The sequence below is a fragment of the Muscardinus avellanarius genome, assembly GCF_963383645.1.
Source record: "Muscardinus avellanarius genome assembly, chromosome: 1".
NCBI classification, from domain to species: Eukaryota; Metazoa; Chordata; class Mammalia; order Rodentia; family Gliridae; genus Muscardinus; species Muscardinus avellanarius.
Window position 1 is genome coordinate 3,786,797 of NC_137786.1, and position 16,401 is coordinate 3,803,197.

At 39.0% G+C, this 16,401-nt stretch overlaps 1 protein-coding gene across 1 annotated transcript in view; it reads left to right on the plus strand.

The window, feature by feature from the left end:
* The window catches only part of ADAMTS16 (ADAM metallopeptidase with thrombospondin type 1 motif 16), a gene marked incomplete at both ends in the record, with an annotated part of 178,275 nt that overhangs the window by 84,273 nt on the left and 77,601 nt on the right, over positions 1 to 16,401 (plus strand). The window contains 2 exons of the mRNA XM_080697811.1: positions 1,767 to 1,920; positions 13,210 to 13,305. Of these exons, the coding sequence (XP_080553937.1) occupies positions 1,767 to 1,920; positions 13,210 to 13,305 (250 nt within the window). The remainder of the gene's footprint in view (positions 1 to 1,766; positions 1,921 to 13,209; positions 13,306 to 16,401) is intronic.

The window sequence follows — 16,401 nt, forward strand, 5'->3', positions numbered from 1 at the left end:
TGAGACAATTATTTTTGTGGAGGGGTAAGGTCCAGTTTCTTATAGTTACATATTTTTACATTATATTGAGATTAATGAATTTCTAGGGTTAATTTTCTTGAATGGTGTGAGATTCTTTTTTCATAAGATATCCCATTTTTTTCAAAACTGCTGAATGAAAATGGTAGACTTCCTTTCTCCAGTTAGATCTGTAATTTTGTAGAAAAAATAAACTGAACATGTAGAGCTGGTGTATTTCTAGAACCTCTGTTATTGTATTGATCCGTATTTGTGCCCTTTTGGCAAAACAGCAGTCATGTGATTCCTATAATGTTACAGTGAGTCTTGAAATCAAGTAATGTGAACCCTCTAATGTGTTAGATTCTTTTTTATCCTTTTTTTCTTTTTTCTTTTTTGCACATGTAGGTATCCAGTTTTTCCAGCTTTATTTGTTTAAAACTTTGTTCTTTCTCCTGTCTATTGGATTTATTCTTTTGTCAAAGTTTGGACAATTGTGTTTCAGTGGATCTCCTTGGGGGAGATCCACCAACAATTGATGTTGTTGTATTTCGTGTTGCCAGACTACATGTTTCTGGTTACTATAATTTACTGTGAGTCTTGCAGGCAGGTGGCATCTGTTCTTCACCTTCGTTCTTCTTCATCTCTGTATGGGTTGCTCTGACAATTTTGCCTCCCCATATAACCTTTAGAATCAGTTTACATATGCACAATATGGCTTTCTTGATTTTTTTCTGCTTGTGTGCAATACTAGAGATTAAACTCAGTTACATCCTACCTCTGAGCTACACCCCAAGCTTGGCTGGCCTCAAACCTGAAATCCTCCTGTCTTAGCCTCCCTAGTACTGGGATTACAAGTGTGCACTACCATGCCTGGCATTCATGGGTTTTTTTGTAAGTATTAGGAGTTTGGGAGTATTGAAATTTATTGGAAGGATTTAGTTGCTACTTGTAACCACAAAAAATTTTATATACTATGCTGGATGCATAAATTATTCCAAAAATATCCTGTTAGGGAAGAAAATGATCTATTTGTGAAGAAAAGAATCATTAGGTGGTCTTTGGCTATGTAGTAGTGAACTTCCTTGCCATTAAACTCCTTCTGGACTTTTAGATCTAGTCAGAAAGCAACCTGAACATAGAAAATTGTTGGTGGAAACCCAGTGTTTTTTGAAGATCCTTTGGAAGTTATAAAATATTGCAAAGATGTCCCTCACCTAGAAAGAAGGAGGAAAAGAAGGAAGAGAAAAAGAAGAGGAGGTAGAGGAAGAAGAGAAGGAGGGGGAGGTGAAGGAAAAAGAGGAGAGGGAAGGAAGGAAGGAAGGAAGGAAGGGAGGAAGGAAGGAAGGAAGGAAGGGAACTTCAGTTTTTTTATATAGCCTGATTGTATTATTATTTTTATAGTGCCCAGTTCCATATTTTGATTGTTTCTGGCAAGAAGCATGCATGAATGTTTTCAGTAATAGGAACTTCTCACATTGAACATCTGGCTGCAATTACTCAGTTTTACTTTTCCCCATGATAAGTTTGAGAAATCTAATGAAGAACAAATTGTGTTCTTGGAAAAGGTAAAATATACTATGAATAATCTCAGAAAACGTGGCCACTGTATTTAAATATAATTAAGATAAATGCCAGATTGCACTCCAAGAGGAAAAAAATACACAAAATACGTAGTAAAGCTGTATGGGAAAACAGGCAGAGAAGATGGTGTATTTTTTGGTAACCCTCTAGACCATCACCAGTAGCCCATCTCTTCTTCGTTTCAGCACCACCCAAGCCACATGCCTTGCTGACCAGCCGAAGCCCGTTCAGGAATACAAGTATCCCGAGAAGCTGCCAGGAGAGCTGTACGATGCCAACACACAGTGCAAATGGCAGTTTGGAGAGAAAGCCAAGCTCTGTATGCTCGACTTTAAAAAGGCAAGTGATTATTGGCCAATGCTCAGTGCAATATGATTCACAAAATCATTTTATTTAGTGTAACTGACATTGATGTATTCTGCATTCATTGGGTACCTACCAAATGTCAAGTCCTGCATGGGAGGGCTGGCCCTGTGTAACAGGAAACACATGCTCCGCTGGCAGAGAGGATGACAGTAGATACTGCTGTGGGTATCAGTTTTCATTGGAGAACTGACTTGGCCTTTTAGGTCAGATCTTTCTTTCTGATTTATCATGTGGGAGCTCAGCAAGCACTTTTAGTCAGGGTAAGTTGGCACATTAATATTCTGCATTTTTCAGATGATATTAAGAAAACAATGTTTCCTCGACTCCCTTCCAATGTAAGCATGATTTATCAGAAAGCAGCAGCCTATCTGGAGCTTCTGATATTTATTAAGTTCCCCCAGTACAGTACTTATAAAGCAGTTTCTCATAAAAGGTGGTGTCTACTGCATTGTCTTTAGGACATCCCCAAAGTTATTTCCTATAGAAAGTCTTCATGTAAGACAAAAACATATGTTCTTATTAGGCAGGAAACCTTGGAATGTAGGAACTTGCTCTACTGAACCGCAAGGAAAGCTACTCATAAATTAAATGACTGTAACTAGTTTTGAGGTTTCTTTTCTCTGGTTTATAATGAAATCAAGAGGAAAACAGATAAGTGTATCATCCTCCACAAATCCCTCAACATTTCTGGGAATGTTCTGGGAATATTTGAGACTTAAACCGAAAGATAATCTTTCTTCTAAACCCAAGCGGCACTCCTCCAAAGATTAGTTGAACTATGGGCCACAACTGGATTCATATCTCTTCATCCAGGCCATCTTATCTTGGAACAGGGATAATAAATCAGTTAGCATCAGCCTCAGTGTTGTTTTTTAGGGTACAAAAGATATGAATTTTCCAAGATTTGGGGAGAAAGAGATGTTACTCTTGTTTGTTAGGAAAAAAAAATATGCTGTTTTCTCTTGAAGATATGATTTTTTTTGGATTCTACTTTCAGGCCCCACATTATTTTGCTTTATGAATATAGGCCATGTCAATCAGGGTGTCCTAATGCTATTTGGAAAATAAAAGCAATAATAAGTTAAATACAGAGTGAATTTTTATTATTGCAAAGACAATTAGATGTACTAAAATACATTGAATTTAAATGTAAAATTAAAATTTTAACAAACACATGCATTCCTGTTGCCAGCATCCCCACCAAGATACAACTTATTTCCATAAAGCTATGAACATTTACATCAGAATCTCTAGTAGTTGTTCAATAAAATATATATCCTATTTGGTAATATTGGTTATATCTTCTGAACCCTCCATTATATTTATCAATTATATTTGTTATCAATTTTTTAGAAATTTTTATCTAATAGTAATACTACCACATTTGCTTATTCACAAATGTTTTGTCTAAGTTTTTTCATCATTTTACTTTCAAGATGTTTATGCCTTTAAATAAAGAATGTCTGTTGTAAACATTCTTTTAATTTACTATCAGTTTTTATACATTTGACTAATCTGTGACCTTTCACTAAATATTTTAACCATTTATGCTTTAGTGCAATTATTTGTATGGTGGAGGTAAGCCTACCATGTTCTATTTGTCATTCATTTAATTTCATTTTTGTTTGTGCTTTCTGTTTTCTGAATATTTTAGGATTAAATTACTTATTAAAATTTTGTTTTTAACCTCTACTTGCTTTTTTATTTTTTATTTTTTTATTGGTGTATTGTTAGTCATACATCTTAATGGAGTACAAGATGGTGGAGACATACATGCACACATCACTCAGTTAGCCCTTACCCAATTCCTGCCCCATTCCCTCCCCTTCCCTCCTTCTCATGTTTGGCTTAGTGATTGATTTGGTATGTTTGTTAATGTACATCATGTGCATTAAAAATTTTCCCTCTTCCCCCCTCTCATCCACTCGCTTAGTTCACCTTATTTATAGATAGTTCACCGTATTTGCTTACCTATAGTCTCTCCTTTATCTAGAATTCCTCCTATGAACCATTTTCTCCCTAGCTTCTGCATCTTAGGGAAACCATCCAATTTCTTATATTTTGTGACTGACTAATCTCACTTAGCAATGTTCTCCAGTTCCATTCATTTCCCTGTAAATGATGTAATTGTGTTCCTCCTTATGGCTGATTAAAATTCCATTTTATAGCTGGGTGTGGTGGTGCATGCTTGTAAGCCCTATGCTTGGGAGACTAAGACAGGAGGATCACACTGGTTCAAAACCAGCCTCAACTACTTAGTGAGGCTCTCAGCAACTTAGTGAGACCCTGTTTCCAAATAAAATATAAAATAGGTACGGGAGTATAGACTGGAGGTAGAAAGCCCCTGAGTTCCACCCCTAGTACCACAAATAAATAAATAAATAAATAAATAAATAAATAAATAAATAAATAAATAAAATTTCAGTTTATACATATTGCATAGTTTTGTAATTCATTCATCTTTTGATGGACATCTTGGCTGGTTCCATAGTTTGGCAATTGTGAATTGTGCAGCTATGAATATAGATACATATGCATTAGTTTGGTAGATTGGTTTACATTCTTTTGGGTAGATATCCAGAAGGATATTGCTGGGGTCATATGGTAAGTTTGTTCCCATTCTTCTGAGGATCCTCTATAATGTGTTCCAAAGTGGTTGCACTAAATTGCAATCCCACCAACAATGTATTAGAGTTCCAACTTCTCCACATGTTCACCAGTATTTTGTGTTTTGAAGAATTATCACTCTAGTTGGAGTTAGGTGAAATATCAGGGTAGTTTTAATTTGCATCTCTCTGATTGCTAATGTAGTTGATAATTTTTTCATGCATTTATTAGCGATTTGAATTTCTTCTTTCATAAAATGTCTATTTAATTTGCTTGCCCATTTTTGATTGGGTTATTTGTTTTCTTAGTTCTGAGTTTCTTGAGTTCTCTGTATATTCTAGATATTGGTCCTATATCAGAGAAGTCTGTTGGCTCTCAGTTGAGGTTCTTGATAGTTTCTTTTACTTCGGAAGCTCTTTAGTTTAGTGCAATCACATATATTGCTCTGCCTTTTAGATTCTTGTGCCTTTGGGGTCTTTTTGAGAAAATTTTTACCTGTGCCTATGTGTTGCAGTTTGGGACCTATGCCCTCTTCAAGGAGCCTCAAGTTCTCTGGTCTAATTTCCAATTCTTTTATTTATCCTGAATTTACTCTTGTGCTAGGTGAGAAAGTATGGTTTATTCCCACTTCTCTGCATATGATTAACCAGCTTTGCCAACATTATTTGTTGAACAGGCTATATTTATTTCCAGTGTATGGTTTTGGCTCCTTTGTTGAAAATCAGTTGGCTGTAAGTGTGCAGATTCATTTCTAAGTCTTCTATTCTACTCCATTAGTCTATCTATCTGGTTTTATGCTTGTACCATGATGATTTTATTAATATGGTTTTGCAGTATAATTTAAAGTCAGGTATTGTGATTTCTCCTGCATAGATTTTGATGCTGAGAATGACTTTAGCTATTCTGGGTTTTGATTGTTACAAATGAATTTAAAGACTAACTGATCTGTGTCTGTGAGGAATGACCTTGGTAATTTAATGGATATTGTGTTTAATCTGTAAATAACTTTTGGAAGTATGGGCAATTTGATATTATTTTGCCTATCCATTAACATGGGAGATCTTTCCATCTTCTAAGGTCTTCTTTGATTTCTTTATTCATTGTTCTGTAATTTTTTTATAGAGGTCATTTACCTCCTTAGTTAAGTTTATTCTTGAGTAATGTTTTGTGGAATATCCTGAGTGTAAGTGTTTTCTAGATTTCTTTTTCAGTGAATTTATGGTTGGTATACAGAAACGCTTGATTTTTTTTAAGATTGATTTTATATCCAGACACTGCTGAATTTGTTGATCAGTTCTATAAGCCTTTTGGTTGAGTTTGTTGTGTCTTCTAAGTATAGTATCATGTCATCTGCAAATAGTGAAAATTTTAGGTTTTTTTTTTATTTGTATTCTTTGATTTCTTTCTCTTGCCATATTTCTCTGGCTAGAGTATCAAGTGCTACTTTCAAAAGAAGTGGTGATAATGGACATCCTTGTCTTGTTACTGTTTTTAGGGGAAATTATCACAGTTTTCCTCTATTTAATATGATGTTGGCTGTGGGCCTACTGTAGATTGCCTTTATGAGGTTGAGGTTATGTTCCTTTTATTATGTTGGAGTATAGTTTTTCAAAATAGTTTCTGAAAATCTTCTGGATTTCTACATTGTCGGTGGTAATATCTTTTTCATTTCTTATCTTCATAATTTGGGTTAATTGTCTTTTTTTTTTTTTGGTGGTACTGGGGTTCCTGGAAATCCTTCTACCTCCGGGCTACACACCAGACCTATTTTATGCTTTTTTATTTTGAAACAGGGTCTCTTAAGCCAGCGCGGCTGGCTTTGAACCTGCATGATCCTCCTGTCTCTGCCTCCCAAGTGTGGGGATTACAAGTGTGCACCACCATGCCCGGTGATTATCTCTCTTTATGTATTGTTAAGTTGGCTAGTGGTTAATCTATCTTGTTATTTTTCTTTTTGAGAAACCAGCTTTTAGTTTTGTTGATTTTCTGTATTGTGTTTTATTATTGTATTATCTACTTCATGATTTTTGCTCTGATTTTAATAATTTCCTATCTTCCACTGGCTTTGGGGTTAGATTGTTCTTGTTTTTCAAGAGCTTTGAGGTGTGTCATTTGGTTATTCATTTGCTGATTTTCTGTTCTTCTTATGTGGGCACTCAGTGCTATAAATTTTCCACTTAATACTACCTACAAAGTGTCCTAGAGGTTTTGATATATTGTATCTCTCCTTTTGGTTTGTTTCTAGAAATTTTTTTATTTCTTCCCTTACTTTTTTTGTCACCCATTCTTCATTTTGCAGTGTGATGTTCAGTTTCCACATGTTTATGTGGTTTCTCTGGGTCTTCTTATAGTTGATTTCTAGTTTCATTCCATTATGGTCTGAAAAGAGAAAAGGAAGTATGTCACTTTTTTTTTTTTTTTTTTTTTTTTTAGTTTGCTAGTGCTCACTTTGTGGCCCAGGATGTGATCTGTTTTGGAGAATGTCCCATGAGCAGCTGAGAAAAATGTGAACTCTGTTGTAGTTGGGTGGAATATTCTTTTTCTTGGGGGGAGTAGTTCTGGGGATAGGACCCAGGGCCATTTGACCTCCAAGCTACACCCACTGCCCTATTTTTTATTTTTTATTTTGAGACAGGGTCTCACTGAGTTGTGGAGGGCCTCACTAAGTAGCTGAGGTTGTTCACAAACCACAATCCTCCAGTCTCAGCCTCCCGAATGTTGGGATTACAAGCGTGCACCACCATGCCCGGCTGGGTGGAATATTCTATATGTGTCTAATAGGTCCCTTTGGTTGGTGGTGTTATTTAGATCTGAGGCATCTTTGCTGAACTTTTGTCTAGATGATTGGTCTAACAGTTTGAAAGCAGTGTTGAAGTCTCCCAGTATTATTGTATTGGGACTTCTGTGTGACTTAATGTCACAAAGAGTTTGTTTTATTAAAGTATTTACACATTTTGGGGGGGCATAAATTTTGACTATTTTTATTTCCTTTTGCTGAATTGTTCCGTTTACTAATAAAAAAATGACCTTCTTTGTCTCTTATAATAAGCATGGGCTTGAAGCGTAACTTGTCTGATATTATAGTTGCTATTCCTACTTGGCTTCATGTTCCATTGGAATGGATTACTTTGGTTTAGCCCTTTACCTTTATATTGTTACTATCTTTACTTGTGAGGGGTGTTTCTTGCAGGCAGCAGATAGATGAATTCTGATTTTTAATTCATTTTGCCACCTTATGTCTTTTTATTTGGAGTTAAGGCCCATTTATGTTCAGTGTGGTTATTGAGAGATGATTTTTAATTCCTAACATTTTGAGTTTTAATTTCTGTTTGAGATGGTGTTTGTTCTTCTTTGGTTAGTTTTTTCTTGATAGAGATTCTTTTTTCTCTGTTTCTTGCATGCATTACTTATTTTTTCTTTGCAGGTAATCTCTTTGAGTATTTTATCTAGTGCTGGTTATAAAGACATAAATTCTTTCACTTCTTTTTGTCATGAAAGATTTTTATTTTCTCATCTAATTTGAGAAATAGTTTTCCTGGGTAGGAGACTTTTTATTTCAAGTTGCTTTCTTTCAGAGTTTGTAATATGTTACTCCAGGCCTCTCTGGCTTTCCAGAAGGGAAATCTGAACTGATTCTAATTTGTTTGCCTCTGAATGTCACTTGGTCTTTTGGTTTTGTTGCCTTTAAGATTCTCTCCTTGGCTTCTACATTCATCAGTCTGACTATTATGTGGTGCGGTGAACCTTTTCTCTAATCTTGTCTAAAGAAGGTCCTATAAGTTTTCTGTACCTGTGTTGATTTAGTATAGTAATATGAAGTAATTTAATACAAGACAATGATGAGAAAAGAAAAAAGAAAAAGGATGGGGAAAAGAAAGTAGGTATGTGCAAGGGAAGAAGCTTGGGAGAGGGGTTGGAAAGAGAGCAAACAAATAAGCCTGGTTCTCTCAGTCTTTCTCAGTCTGTGTAGATGGCCAGTATCAAAGATGCTAGAGCTAGTGTTAAGCACAGTCACCCCCCATGCTTTCTGCAGATATGGAGTCTCAGTCTCTCCCTGCCTGCATAGGTGGTGGATGCCTCTGGGAACAAACTCAGTGTAAGAGTCTCTGTTCTCCAGAGCTAGGACTGAGCTGGTCTGAGTTTTTCCTGTTCACCACATTTGGGTGGTCTGTAATGATCCCAGAGATCCTACTAGTTAGATCTAGTGTTAAGCATAGTTCTCTCCCCATACTTTCCACTAATGCAGAGCCTGAATCTGTCCAAGCCTCTGCTATGTTCAACAGCAGACCTCATCCTCACCTTTACTGGGTTGAACCACAAAGTCTTAGACCCAGAGAGTTTATGGCAGTTGTGCAAGTCCCTAGAGACACCACTCTGGGTGTTCTCCTACAGGGAAAGATGGTTCATTTATAGTGTTGCTGAGTGTTGCTCTGGATCTCTGGAGGGTGGGATGAGCTTGGCCACCACTGCTGCAAGTTGTAGCCAGTGTTTGCACAGGAGGAACTGATGGCTTACAATCTTTTTTCAATTTATTTCTTTTTTAGTTTTATGTGAAACATACTGAAAATGGCATACATTCAGACCATGCTTGGTACCTTCCCCTCCTACTTCCACTTCCCCCACTCCCAACGAGTGTCCAGGTTAACCATGCTATATTTATATTTTTACACAAATTCAGATGGCATGTTTTTGAAGACTATTTTTCCTGGATACAGATCCTAAATATATATTTTTTTACATACGATAAGATTATAGTTCTTTTTTTTAGATAACTCAGTGGTGTTAAAAAAAAGAGTTGGCCATATTTTTTATCTGCCATTTGCCATTCTAATTATTTGTTTAAACAATTTGGTAAAATATCCATTTAGTTCCTCTGAGTTTCAGGACCCGAATGGCCATTTGGTTCTGTTTCTCTTCTGAAATTTGCCCTTTGTTGACACTCTGTCCACTTTCTCCTTTTTTTGTCCTGAGTGCATGCATAATATGTTATTATGTTACATGTACATACTCGGTGTAGTGGCAGAGATAGATCGTGTGGTCCTCTGGAGCTTAGCTTTATTCCTTGCTGAGGTTCCCTTACTTCATTCGTTTCTCGTCTTTTCATCCCAGCCCTTCACCCCAGCATGTGGTCATTGCTCCAGAACCATGGGCTTTCTGTACCTCCAGTAAACACTCAGGGTGCTCCCTGAGGTTCCGTCACTGAGCGGGAGCCAAGCCTCTGGTGTCGAGCATTGTGTCACCTCCTCTTCTAGCCCTTATCACCTTTCAGCCTGCAGCCACGGTCCTTTGGTGGACCACCTGGACTCCCATCTCTGCATCAGTGCTCACCCCTTGGACAACCTCAACAGAGACACTGGGGCCTCCTACTTCAAGCCTTATTTCTCTTCCTGGTCCCAGGCTCAGAGATTCTGGCTACCAGAACAGGCTACATGTCTGCTCTCCTATCCTCTCCTCTACCACTGCTGTCTTCTGCCAGTAACCACCTCCCTGAATTAGGGTCTGAAAAGTGCCCTCAGGATGATGCAGGAAAATGCTCTAGATGCGTCCCCCACGGGCATCAGCCTGCTGTGCTGCGTACTGTCAGATGCCTCAAACTATGGGTGCACATAATTTTTCCATACAGTTTTATAGATTTAGGGAGGTATTTTTATTTGTTTTTTATGTTGTTTTGCAGAATTGTAAATTTAGGAGCATATACTTCATCATAGATAGTAGAGGAAATGCTTTTGGAAATTAATAAATACACACACACACACACACACACACACACACACACACATATATATATATATATATATATATATATATATATATATGTATCCAATGGGCCCTCCTTATTTGCAGGTTCTATATTTTTTGATTGAATTAATTGTGGATATGAAATATTTGAAGAAAATATGTTGTCTTAAACATATACAGACTTTTTCATTATTATTATATTATAGTTATATAAAATTATAGTGATATAATTATTATATTTATATAATAGTATAAACATAGTTATATAATAGTATAATTATATATAATAGTATAATTATTATTATAGTATAATAAATATTTATCTATCATTTACATTGTATTGATATTATTGACAACCTAGAGATGATTTAAAGTATACAGGTACATGTATACTTTGTATATAGGTTATAAAACAATACTGTACCATTTTATAAGGCTTCAGATGTTCACTGATTTTGATATCCATGGAGGTCCTGGAGTTTCCTTCAATTATCAAGCCAAAACTATACATTTATTAAAATAAAAATATTTTATTTTTTCATTTATTTTTATTCTTTTATTTACTTATTTTTTGCACTGGAGATTGATCCCAGAGGCATTCTACTTCTGAGCTATGCCCAGTTTTATTTTATTTTTTATTTTGAGACAAGGTCTCACATTGCTTAAGTTGCTGAGGCTGACCTCAAACTTGGAATCCTTCTTTCTCAGCCTCCCAAGTACTGGATTACAGGCCTGTGCCACCATGCCAGGTTTATGTGTTTTCTTTTTAAAAATTAAATTCTATTTGTGTGGCCTAGGACACCCAACTTTGTGCTAGGCCCCTTTGGCAGTCTCCCTCAGACCCAGCATGCCAGTGGCTTCCAGATCCACTTGTGTTCTTCACCTACTCTCATTGTACACAAACCCAGCATCCCAGCACCCTGGTCCGTGGGTTGCTATGTCTCATCCATCTGGAGTTTTCTGTGAGCCATGCACAAGTACAGGTCCAGCTGCCCCTTTGTCCCTCTAGCATTGGCACTGATCCACCATCTTGCCACCCAGATGCTGAGCCTGGGTTCTCAGGCAGGTTCCCAGGGAGCTTGCTAATGTTCTAGTTTCTCTCAAGTTGACATCCCTGCAAGCAAACTGAGCTGCTCAGTTGTCGCTCTGGAGAATTCCAGACATCTAGTCCACTTGGGGTTCTTGTGCGTCTCTGATCTCAAAACAGCATTCAGCACAGAGTGAGGTCCCTACACAACAACCCAGTTACGGTAACGAGGGACTGTCTGAGGGAGACCTGAGCCTGGGTTCACAGCAACAGTCTCCACGGCAGAGTCACGATCACATCACTGAACAGAACACACTCCTCTAATAGCACGTACGATCCTTGTGGAGTCCTAAGGGTGAAACTCGAGGGCACAGGGATTGTAACCACCTGTCACTTTGTGAATATCTCAAAAAAAGCAATTGATATCTAAATTAAAACATTGAAGGCTTGCTTGTTAAGATTACAAGATTCCCAAATCTGATTGATTAGCATCAGATATATAGGCAGAAAAAATATGAAGCTGTATCTTTAATTCATACCAAATTTCTGAAAGTAATATGTATAAAAAAGTTTAAGAGGGAATTTTAAAACTAGTTTCATGAAGGTGAAATTAAATTTGATTATTAAAATGAAGCCTTTCATGGGATGACTTACATGATGCAGAAACCCTTTTAATACTACTGAAGTGTAGAATGAGACCAGAGCCAATGCCTCACAGGGCTGTGTTGGCTCTACATGCAGATGGTCCATCAAAAGCAGCCTTTGACGTTCCTTAATTTTACATCCCCACCTGGTGTGTCACCCTTTTTCCCCTGACAAAGGCCTCCAGTTCAAAAGTTGGCTCAGATCTGAGGATGATGTTCAGTGGTATCTTGCTTGCCTAGCATGTGTGAGGCCCTGGGATTGACTCCTGGACCAAAAACCAAAAGACAACAACAAAACCCAGTGAGGTCTTGGGGTCAGATGTTGTGACTTGTCGGGCTCCTTCCCTGAGCTCTCTGTGCAAAGCTACTTTCTCCTCTGGCAAGCCCACCCTGTTCCCTGTTCCTCCTCTGCTGCAGCACCTCTCCAGAGGCACCATACAGGGATGAACAAGAAGCTCCTTTTCCCCCCTTAATTCAAGCTCAAGAATGCAGGTCTAGGTCCTGTTTTATAGAACCTCTTGCCTAGCAAAGTGCCCTCCATCTTTTAAACATTCATCAATGTTTTGTGCATTTTGGACACATTGGATGGATGGATGGATGATGGGTAGATGAATAATACATGGATAGATGTACAGTCAGCAACCATTCTAATTAATTTAAAAATTATGATTCAGACTTAAAGAGGTTAGAGGAAGGTGGGGTTGAGAAGAATAAATTACAAAATATTTTGTTGATATTTGGGTGGTACTAGTTTTTTCTACCTCCAATCTATACCCCCATTCCAATTTTTTTATTTTTTATCTGGAAAGAGGGTCTCACTAGGGTTGCTGAGACTTTCACCATGTTGTCAAAGGTGGCTTTGAAGCTGTAATTCTCCTGTCTCGGCCTCCCTAGGACTTGGATTACAAGCATGTGCCACCGTGGCCAGCTTGTTTTGTTGCTATTAATTATAATTATTTGGTAATTTTCTGCAATGTCTGAATCAGGCATATTTTTAATTTGAAAACTATAATGCCAAATTTGTGATGAGTAAATAAAAATAAACAAAGTTTCAGAAATGGAATTAAGATGAACCAAACCTAGAGCATAGTTCTCCCAGTACCTCATCTCCCCTGTGCTTCTATTGCTCAGTAAAGGTCCACTTTTACTTTATATCAGTTGTTTTTCCATTAAACTCTTCAGGGATATTTTATCACAGATGTGTGGAGTGTTTGCAATATTTATGCCCTTTTTTATTCTCTTTAGGACATATGTAAAGCCCTGTGGTGCCATCGGATTGGAAGAAAATGTGAGACGAAATTCATGCCAGCAGCAGAGGGCACGCTATGTGGGCAGGACATGGTAAGAGGCTGACGTCAAGAGCAGGGTCCCTTCAGTCTTGGGCTCTCTACCTGCAGGTTCTTTCTTCTCCTGCAGGTTTTCTCGGGTATCTGTGTATCCCTATACCCATCTCAGAAGGCTGTGCTTACATTTCATCGATGCCTGTTCTCACTTTTGTGTTCTGGGAGTGTAGCCTGGAGGTAGAAGGGTTTCCAGGAACCCCAGTACCACCAAATACACACACACACACACACACACACACACACACACACACACACAAATACATAAAAACTGTATTGACCAACTTGATAACAACAACCAGCCCTAAAATAGATTGTAGCCAATTAGTTTGGTTTTCCAAGTAAAAGGAACTGAATCTTCCTGTGATATAATTTCTAAAACAAAAAATGTAATGTTCCAGATAAGCCTGGGACACCTTGTTAAGTCAGAAGCAAGAAGTCAAAGACTCCTGGATTTTGTCAAAGGACTCTGGATCCAACATTGCCAAAAGAAATATGTAACACCATATCTTTGGTTAGCTTTTAAATACAGCTCGTGCTTTTTCTTTATAAACTCAAATTCAGGATAACCAAACATCAAATTTGATGACAGATATTTTGTCTTAAAATACACGCCTGATAATGAAAAAGAATAAAATAAAACTTATGGGTGTGCCCATACTTGTAATCCCAGTACTTAGAAGGCTGAGACAGAAGGATCACAGGTTTGTGGCCAGTAGCAGCTACTTAGTGAGGCCCTCCAAAACTTAGTGAGACTGTGTTTCAAAATAAAGAATAAAATAGTGCCGGAGGTTAGCTCAGAGGTAGAATGCCCCAATACCACGAAAAGAAAAAAAAATAATTAAGAGATTTTATAATTCTTTCAACACCTAGAGACATAAAAAGATTGTTAATGGCTGCTAAAGTCATTATGTGGGAGGCTGCTGGGTAACATTCTGGACAGCTCATCCCAATAATCCCCAAACCACTGAAGCATCCTGATATCAGAATTCAGGCAGTAGGAGGCACTCTGAGCATACACACATACAGCCGCCCAGTGCAGGCAGGATCACCAGAAATCCAACCCTGACCTGGACCAAGACACTAGATCCTACTGCCTGATCACAGCAAGCCCAGAGGACAGAGGGACATGTTTGGAGGCACCCAGGAAACGCAGCCACAGACCCAAAATACAAGAGACTCTACCAGACAAACAAGTAGAGTGAGGGAGGAAGAGAAGACAAATGAGAACATAGAGCCTGAGATCCTGGAGAGACATCCCAGCCAAGCGCAATCGATGGACCTTCTTTCCATTCTTGCTGTAATGTGTCAGGACAATGGGAATTTTTTATTTATTTTTTTTATTTCTTGGTGGTACTGGGGGTGAAACCCAGGAACTTTTCTACCTCCGGGCTATACTTCCAGACCTATTTTATATTTTATTTGGAAACAGGGTCTCACTAAATTGCTGAGAGCCTCACGAAGTAGCTAAGGCTGGTTTCGAACCTGCACGATCCTCCTGTCTCAGCCTCCCAAGCACTGGGATTACAAGCGTGAGCCTCCATGCCGGGCTACAGTGGGACTTTTAACACTGGCTGAATAGTTGGTAATATTAAGGAACTATTGCAAGCTTCTAAGCATGATAGTGGTGCTGGGTTTCTGTTTTCTGAAGTCCTTCATTTGGAAAGGCACAGGTGAGGTCATTTTAAAGACATGATATTAAGTTTGGGGTTAGTATTGGGAAGAGAAGCGATGGGTGGTTTCTCAGGTGTGGAGGTGAAATATGGTTGGACTCAGGGGATACCTGTTGAACTGGTGTGCAGTTCCAATGGGATCCTATACTTATTTACTTTATGTGTACAAATCTTTGAGTTTGTTTTAAAATGTTTTATTATTTTAATCTATATTTAAAGCTGTTTCAGTGTCATGACCTGTCTCAGTACCTGTGAACTTTGCCAAGTAGTAGCAGCACTTGGGCAGCAGTGTCCTGACCCGCAGTCGGATCTGCTCTGGCTGCTCGGAGGCTCCTGGCAAAAGCAGAAGCATCAACTCTTGCTCTTGGGACAGGCCACTGACTTCCCCGGCCTGCCTTCATGCAGCAGCACCAAACCTCTTCTGCATCTTCAGACCAAGGCAGACTTTCCTGAGAAGGCCTTCGGAGTTATTCAGCTGGTCGGCTCTCGCTCCCTTATCTGCTGCCTCCTGCTCTAGTTAGCTATGACTAGACAATTTTCTAAGAACAGAATAAACCCCACTGACCTGGGAGGACTGGCGGGACTGTCTGTCACCTGGGCTGAGGCCAGATGATGGAAGAGAGACATATGTAGTTGAGTCAAGGAATTGAATGGATAAGGTTTTCAAAGTGAAGGTGGTAAATTCATTTTTCTTCTTTAATAATATTAAGTGGAACCATTTAAGATTAGCCTTTCTGTGCGTCGGCATGGATGTCTATCACCATTCTGCTGTGTTTTAACCCGTATATCATAATGGAAGTGGAGTGTAATCTCTTGGAGATGTAGCACATTTTCTCCTGGTGCAGAGCTGTGACTCTAATCCTGGAGCTAGAACTCAGTGGGCTACCGCACGTCTGCCGGCTGGCCACTCTTCCTCCCCTCCTCTCTGTAGACAGCCTGGGCCCTTCTGTTCCTTGGGGCCGATGCCATCCACAGGACCAGTGCCCCTGCACTTGGGGTCAGGGAGTGGAAGCATTAGTATTGCACGAGGCCACAGCGTGGATTTCAGCTTGGATTAAGCTTGACGAGCACTTCTGTTGAGAAAGGGGAGCTGGTAGCATCTCCGGCCCTCGAGGGGGAGTGGAATTCTTCAGGAATCCTCTCATCTGTGTGGAGAACTGGGGGCCTCTAACCTGCCCAGGTGAAGAAGCTCCCGGTGCCCAGCCCAGGTGTTTTGGAGTGAAAGTGCAGAGCAAGATGGCAAGAGACCGGCCCCACAGGCTCCAGCTGGACGTTCCTGCCCGACACCCACTCAGCTCCGAGCCTCAATTATGAAAAGCGCCTCGTCTCAGGAGAGGCCAAAGTTCACAACCCTTGGTCTTGCAGGATCCCGGTGTTCCTGTGACACTCCTCAAGGAATCCTGAGGAATTCCTGGGGCTCAGAC